The sequence below is a fragment of the Octodon degus genome, unplaced genomic scaffold (assembly GCF_000260255.1).
Source record: "Octodon degus isolate 3935 unplaced genomic scaffold, OctDeg1.0 scaffold00011, whole genome shotgun sequence".
NCBI lineage: Eukaryota > Metazoa > Chordata > Mammalia > Rodentia > Octodontidae > Octodon > Octodon degus.
Genome location: NW_004524587.1, coordinates 5,383,973 through 5,391,710, shown reverse-complemented (window position 1 = coordinate 5,391,710; position 7,738 = coordinate 5,383,973). Strand labels below are relative to the sequence as shown.

The following is a 7,738-nucleotide window of genomic DNA, read 5'->3' as shown; positions in this document are numbered from 1 at the left end:
AACACAAAAGATCCCAAGTAGGTAAAACCATCCGAGAAAGAAGAAAACTAGAAACACCACATTTCCAAATTTAAATATATATTACAGTAATTAAAGATTAATTCATTTAGATTTTAGGCAAAGCTGCTTATGTCTACTCTTCAAAAAGAAAAAAAGAAAGCAAGGTTTGAAGTCTGTTTAAAATTAGTCTACTCTATCTTTTCTTATTTGATTTCCAAGTAGGATTGTTACTGTTTGCGTATTTTAAAGATTCTCTTTTTCTAGGCTGCCATTGATTTGAAATGGTTAAAAATGAAATAAATCTTGATACAGTCTTTGAATGGATTCCATTAAACCTATAAAAATGCTAAAATATGTATAAAATTAATGGGCATGGAAATATGCTCATTATATGTTTGTTGGATCCTTAACAAAGAGATTATAAAGTAACATCCGTTTATAACTGTATTTGTGAATATGCATGTATAAATATGTTTGTAGTGGTAATTTCTATATCATGAGATGTAAGTGATCTTCTTTACTGTTTCCTGGATTGTTTTGTGTGCAGCAGACATCTGCTATCGGAAAAATATCAATAGTATTTTAAATTTAAAATTAGAAAGAGCCCATAAACAAAATACAAAGTCCCTGCCCCTAGTTTTAATAAAGGAGTAGCAAAAATCTCATCAAAATGGATTCTTGGCAGTTTTGTAGGTTAGTTTTTAATTTAAAATAAATGAGAACAGTTTTGTGGGTTATTTTTTTAATTTAAAATGAACAAGAGCAGTGAGAAGCTTTGTCTCAGTGCATCATTTATTCTAAATGCTGAAAGTCACCAATAATCCAGTCAGGGATATGTGTATTAACTGGGGAAATTCCAAAACTCCTTTGTTCATGGTGTTTGGCCTCTCTCATAATTTTGCCTCTAAGTCAAACAATATCCCTGAGCCTTTCCTGTAGAGAGTGGAGTTGGTTCAAGTGGTCTCACAAGTGCTTCTGTCCCGCCAACTGACTTAACAATGGCGGTGCAATCAGCCTAGTGTGTTCGCTAATTGGTATTCATGGAAAGGAGGCTCTTGAGCAGTAGCTCTATCCATACGAGTCTTGCATTTTAAGGGAAGATATTTTTGATTGTAACACTGGGAAGAAGTGGGGAGATTTGTATCCCAGAAGGGTAAAAAATACGACTCAGCATTTTCTGAAGTGAACCCTCTAAGGAAAGGGAAATACAGTCAACAGGAAACCTATCTAAGATGTAGTCAAGCTGAGCTCAGGGAAGCTTAGAGCTATTTTAGTTCATCAGGGTGAATTGAATAGACAGCAGAAGGTCCTCAGTGTTTTCTTTCACATTGCCTTAGGTGTCTCCTTAGTTTTTTCTTAGGACCCTAGGACAGGTCCAAAACACTTAATGAGTATCTGTGTCCTTATAACTTAGAAACCCTGGAAATATTGATACAAACCTAGAGCGCTATTATACAACATCAGTACTATATGTAATACAACTGGACTATGTTGGAGATTCATATTAAATGAATAGATCCTGTTCTTCCCACAAAAATAACTCAAAAAAGTTTGTGTAGCTGTTATGGTTTGTGTCTAGTGGTCCCCACAAAGCCTTATGCAGTCATGGGCGACTTCTGGAGCTTGTGATTGATTATTGTGGGTGTGGATGCTGCATCTGCCCTGGGGCAGGTGATTTGCATTACAAGGTAAAGAGGGGAGAGAGGCTCAATAGCTACCTGAGCTCCTGCACTCCCTTTGCTCTGTGCTCTTTGCTGCTGCCATGAAAGGCTGCCCTCTGCCATGTGCTGCTCTGCCTTGGAGCCAGCTGAGTATGGACTGAAACCTCCACTAACTGTAAGCTAAGTAAACCTTTCCTTCCCTAATTTGGATGTCAGATATTTGTCCCAGCAACAAGAGAAGAGTAATTGAGACAGTAGCTATGATGGATCTGTTAGTTAATTTGTCTCACAATACTAACATTTTATGATCTGTATGTAAACCATACATCCATGTTTCTATACTATGAAATTTATAGGTGAAAAAATGATACACATAATGTAAAAATATTTTAACATAAGTACGATTATTTAGTAATCAACCTGTATACCTTTTGGGCATTACACAACTTTTAAAACTTGGACTCAGCTCAGACACTGTCACTCTCCTGTTTTGTTCAGTGTCGTTTGACATACGACTGAGAGTTTTCTGAAGTGAACCCTCTAAGGAAAGGGAAATACAGTCAACAGGAAACCTATCTAAGATGTAGTCAAGCTGAGCTCAGGGAAGTACTTGCTTTATAAAAATCAATTATTCAAACTCTTACTTCTTAAAGACAGGTTGTGATGAAAAGAAATATCATCTAATGTTGGAACGGAGCTGCCTCAAGCTAGTAAATCACCCAGTGGTAGACAGATGTTGTGTATGACAGTTATTCCTCTTGAAAATTTAAAATAATGGGAGCTAGGGAGATGGCTCAGTGGAATAAGCACTTCCCTGGCAAGCACAAGGGCCTGAGTTCAATCCCCAGTTCTGCCAAAAAAAAAAATTAAAATAATGCGGAAAGCCCCATGAGTGAATTCCATTCAGCACCCTAGAACACTGCTTGGAATCTATGAGTCTGTAGTATGACCTGACCTCTGCACTCCTAGATCTATAGGCCAAATGAATAGAGCTTCTTCCTCACCACTGCCTTCTTTCCTTCAGTGTTCTTTATTTCTTTTTCTTTTTAATGTTCAAATGATGTAGTAATTTGGGGTGATGAAATGTTACTTCATGTGAACTGTTGACAAGCAATGTGTTCATGCAATGTCAAACAGCAGAGTTACGGAAAATAAAGGTCTCTGACATAGTGAGACATGCTGAAGATTAAGCAGTCACAGTTTCCTGAAAACTGGCTGAAATCAGGTGGACTTAATGCCCTAAAGTTTAGCTCTGTGGCTACAGGACCTTCACTTCAGACTGCATAAATGTTAGTCATGTTACATTGACTCTACGCATTGTGATTAATCCGCTTCTTTCACGTGACCAAGGGTAAATGATCAACACTTTATGCTATCCAAAGATGACAAAAGGTGGTTGTTTCCTCATCCTCTTTTAGGTGTTTGCCTAACTATTGCGAGCATGGAGGTGAATGTTCTCAGTCCTGGAGCACCTTTCACTGTAACTGTACCAACACTGGCTACATGGGGGCCACCTGCCACAGCTGTAAGCCAGACATGCCTGCTGTTCTTGCTCTGTGGTGACTTTCCATTGCGTTCTCCATTCCATTTCTGTGTGTCTGTCTGTCTGTGCATGTGCAATTTTGTGTTGGAATGTACATCCCCCACCAGATACCATCATATTGGGGACTAAGTTCAAACACATGAGTTTGTGGGGGACACAACATTCCATCTCTAGCACTATCATTTAAATTCTCTTGTAATCCTACCTAATAAAGATGATGCAGGGAAATGGAATAGGAAATTCTTAGGTTAATCATAATAGTTAATTTCATTGAGCATTTTCTAAATGCTATTTGCCTATTTTACAAATGTTAGCTTATTTAGTGCTGATGGCCACTCTAATAGGTAGGTAATACTACTGTCTTTAGTTAATGCTTGAGGTAATGGAGAGGTAAGCTTGCTACATCAAGGTTACTTCAATATTGGAGGCAGAGGAAACATGGCAACGAGAGGAGGGAGTCATGTGCAGAGCCTGGGACCATAACTAATACTCCTTTCTTGATTATAAGTCATGTCTTTTTTTTCTAACTCAATGTTTGCATGTGATGTGAGACCTTTGCTATTTTGTTGTCTACTTACCCACTACCTGTAATGAGTGACCAAAATGCACACTTTGAATATCATTACTGAATTTCAAGGGAAACCCTAAGCTTTAGTGCCAGCTTCTACTGCCTTGAGTGAAGACAAGAGCTTCAGGTGCCAGGTCAGTAGTAGCCTCACTACCCTATGTTATGATACCACACATTATTTTGTATTCCTGGCAGTGTAGGGAGTATAATTCTTGGTTCCTAGCCCTCTGCCCTCTACAAAAGACCCTGAGAAGCCCTGGTTTGGAACTGGTCTCACCAGGGCAGCCAGAGTCATCATTCACCATCATTTGATCATACTGTAGAGTCTCGCAAGAGTAGGGTGAATGTTTGCTGGTAATAAAGCATCTTTTCACTTGTCACCAGTAGCCACATACTGGACTCATGTCTTCCAGTATGGAGACACATTATGTTTTAATTTTTATCTCTTCTACCTTCCTCATTACAGTATCAAACTCCAGACTGAAAACTATTAAATATACTTTAATTAATTAATAATTCATTTTAATCATTATCAATGACTATATCTAAATATAAACACAAACATCTGTGAGAGAAAAAAATAAATGAAAAGGTATTCTCATCTGTGGCCCACCATTTGGTTCCATAATGAATTCATTAGATTCTCAACTGTTTGTGTAAATGAAGCTGAATCTTTTTTGTTAATAACCACCTTGAGAAGTGGGGCCAGGAAAACAGATCTGGTTAGAAGGAAGAGGCAGAGGCAGTCTCATAAGAAGCTTTATTAGGAGATGATACATTAACATGTTATTTGAAAGGCTAGCAGTACATGCCAAGCACAAGTCCTTCCGCTTATCTTCATCTACTCATGTGTCCTTCCCTATGTCCATCTCCATCCCAGTTGTGCACATATCCTGCCAGCTTCCTTCTTTTGAACATATGCATGTGCATCTGGAGATACAAACAAACCATTTTACATGCCAACCTCAGTTCACAAAATGGAAATATAACTGGAAAGCAATTCATACCTAGCTATTCTTTAACTATGTAATATATAATGGGAACAAAATAAAACCATCAAATTATGCAGAAGTGAAGTAACTGCCTACGATTATTTTAAAATTTTGTGCCATTGAACAAGTCAGCCACAACATTTCATGTTGCCTAAGCACTTACTAACATAATTTTCAGAAATTTAATATAGATTTTGGAAAAGAGTTTTCTTTTTTTTCTGAGCAAAATATATTTATTGGGAGAAAGAAAGCTCCTGTCCAAGAGAGCGACAGGAGGGGGACTCCGAACCAGATGTCTCTAGGAAGCTGTCTCTTCAAGGGACTTTTATAGAGGAAAACCATGTAGTGAGGTGGGTCTAAGATGGTGGAGAACATGGGAACTCACTTAGCGGGGCATGAAATGGGACAAAACTATGGTCGACCAATGAGATTAAAAGCGCCATTGCTCAGGTAAATGGATTAAATCCAGTACCAATGAGGAAGCCAGTCATGCAGCAAGGGGGCATGAATGCTAGGACAGGGTCTCTTCCTGTTGGGGGTTGGGTTAGTGACTCATTTGGGCTCTTTCAAGCCTATTTAGAATATCAATGCCTGATGCCCATCCTTAGGGAAGTATGTAGCTGTTTTCATTTCCTTTTTTATCTTGAGGTGGCCCATATGGGAGTGTCTGTCTCTTCCAAGTTACAAAGTCACTTTGTCTTCCACATTGTCTCCTTGAAGGCCTGGCCTTGTCTGATTGCCTATAATATTTCTATCTAATTCAGTTGCCTATAAAATTCCCACCTCTGAAGAAGTAACCCAAACTGCCATGAGGGAACCATGGGCAATGACCACTCTGGCTTCTTCAGGCTGAAAGGGGTCAGAGTTGTGAACTGGCAGTCAGAGATATTCTCAAGAGGTTCTATCCAAAGACCCTCAGTAGACATCAGGCATTTCACCCACCCAAGATGGAAATGGGCTTTCAAAGATTATTTCAAATTTCACAGAAAAATAACCCTTCATGGATAGTTATGTTATTAAGTCAGTACATTTGGCTAAACATTCAGTGAAAGGTAGGTATTACACATGGGAAACATATACAGCACTTGCATAGTAAAGAGCTTTTGGTGATGTGTCAAAGCACATTGAAACTACTTGCGGGCATATTTCATGTGCTCTACATTTTAATTATTCTCGTTACAGAGCATTACCTAAATTTCTTTTGTAAATTACTTCTAAGATTTTGATGATGCGCTTTGTTACTCATCTTTGTTCTATGAAAAAATGTACTTACCTTTAGCTCATTTTACAAGAGGAAGGTGGATTCTGATTTTATTTAAAATGTTTCTAGTACATAATTATCAGACAACAGCAGTTTATTTAAGAAGATTGCACTATTGTGCTTCAAATGCAAGGCTATTACAAGGTGATACTAGAATTAGAGATTCCCAAATTGATGCCACAAGGGACCATGTTATACGTATGAGACGCTTGACATTTACATAATTGTCTTTTCTTCTCCTATGCTTCCTAATGTAAAATTAAGCTAAAGTTTCCTTCTGATGAAATAAACTCATTTCCTTGAGTGATAAAGGTATCACAAGATGCAACCTCACCCCTCCTTTTTCTATCTTATCATTTTTGTATACATTAAAAATAAAAGAAAAATTATTTTTGTTGTAGAGTACAAATTCCACCTTTTTCTGCAGTTAGGGAGGCACACACCAAAGCAAAAATTCTAGAGATTTACTTCATACCCTTTCTTTCATTAGGATGATCTGTTCTGTTTGTTTTCCACAGCTATCTACGAGCAGTCATGTGAAGCTTATAAACACAGAGGAAATACCTCAGGGTTTTATTACATAGATTCCGATGGAAGTGGTCCTCTGGGGCCATTCCTTCTCTATTGCAACATGACTGGTAAGCTAATCAACCTTTATTTAATCGTTAAATCTGCATGAACACTTTAAATATACAAAATTAAAATGAACTAAGGAGGAAATTGATCTAATTTTGCAGCTTGATTAAAATGTGTATTGTGTAGTAGAACAACTGAGCATAACACTTTAAAATATTAGTTGAGTGGTAATGATTTAAAATATGGTCATTTTTATGCATGTATTACCTGTGGAGAACATCTAATCATCAATGTTTTGTATGTCTTAAAATAAAATAGTTTGTATTTGTTGAAGCAGATTGATATACATAAAAGCTTTGAGAAATATTTACTTTTTGAATGCATATAAACATGAAGTTTATGTTGTAGAATTTTTTATTTACTTAAATCAACATAGACATTAGAAATCATGGCAACTGTATTTGGTGAAATTCATTATCTTCTCATTATCAAGAAGAAAATTACATTACTATTGGACTAGAATTCCTTTCATTCAATAAAGTGCCCACCAAAACTTATAGCTTATGTAAATTCATAGTGAGCCCTTGAAAGTGTTTTCTGTGATGAGCATTAGGATCTTTCACATGTCATCGAATTGAAGGTCTTACCCAGTTCAATAATGCAAGGGAACAAGGTAGAAAAACATAATTATTGGAAGGAAAGTCCTATAATTCTTGGTATTTGTAGGTGCCCAGGTGATGTATGGGAAATTGATATAGAGATGCCTCAAAAATATCAAAACTAGGAATTCTATTTGACTCAGCTCTTCCCTTCTAAGTATCTTTCCAAAAGAGTGAAAGACATTGTATTACTATGATGCCTGCCCATCCATATGTATGGTAGCACAGTTCATCATCACTAAATCTTGGAAAGTGCCCATCTGCCCCTTAACAGATGAATGGATAAAGAAAATGTGGTATTGACACATGATGGAGTATTATTTTGCCACAGTAAAAGATAAACTTGACTCCTTTGTAGAAAAATGGATCACCTTGAGACCATAATGTTAAGTGAAATAAATTAGACACACTAGCTTTCTTATATGAGAAGCTCACATGATAAATACAGGGTAAAATAAAAGATAGATAATGGGCAGCA

General features: G+C 37.1%; 1 protein-coding gene across 5 annotated transcripts in view; it reads left to right on the top strand.

Annotated features, from left to right (window-relative positions):
- Cntnap4 (contactin associated protein like 4) overlaps window positions 1–7,738 on the top strand; it is a 236,333-nt gene that overhangs the window by 142,953 nt on the left and 85,642 nt on the right. For all 5 annotated transcript variants that reach the window (XM_023709353.1, XM_023709356.1, XM_023709355.1 and 2 more), the window contains 2 exons: window positions 3,080–3,186; window positions 6,544–6,663. In XM_023709353.1, the coding sequence (XP_023565121.1) occupies window positions 3,080–3,186; window positions 6,544–6,663 (227 nt within the window). The remainder of the gene's footprint in view (window positions 1–3,079; window positions 3,187–6,543; window positions 6,664–7,738) is intronic.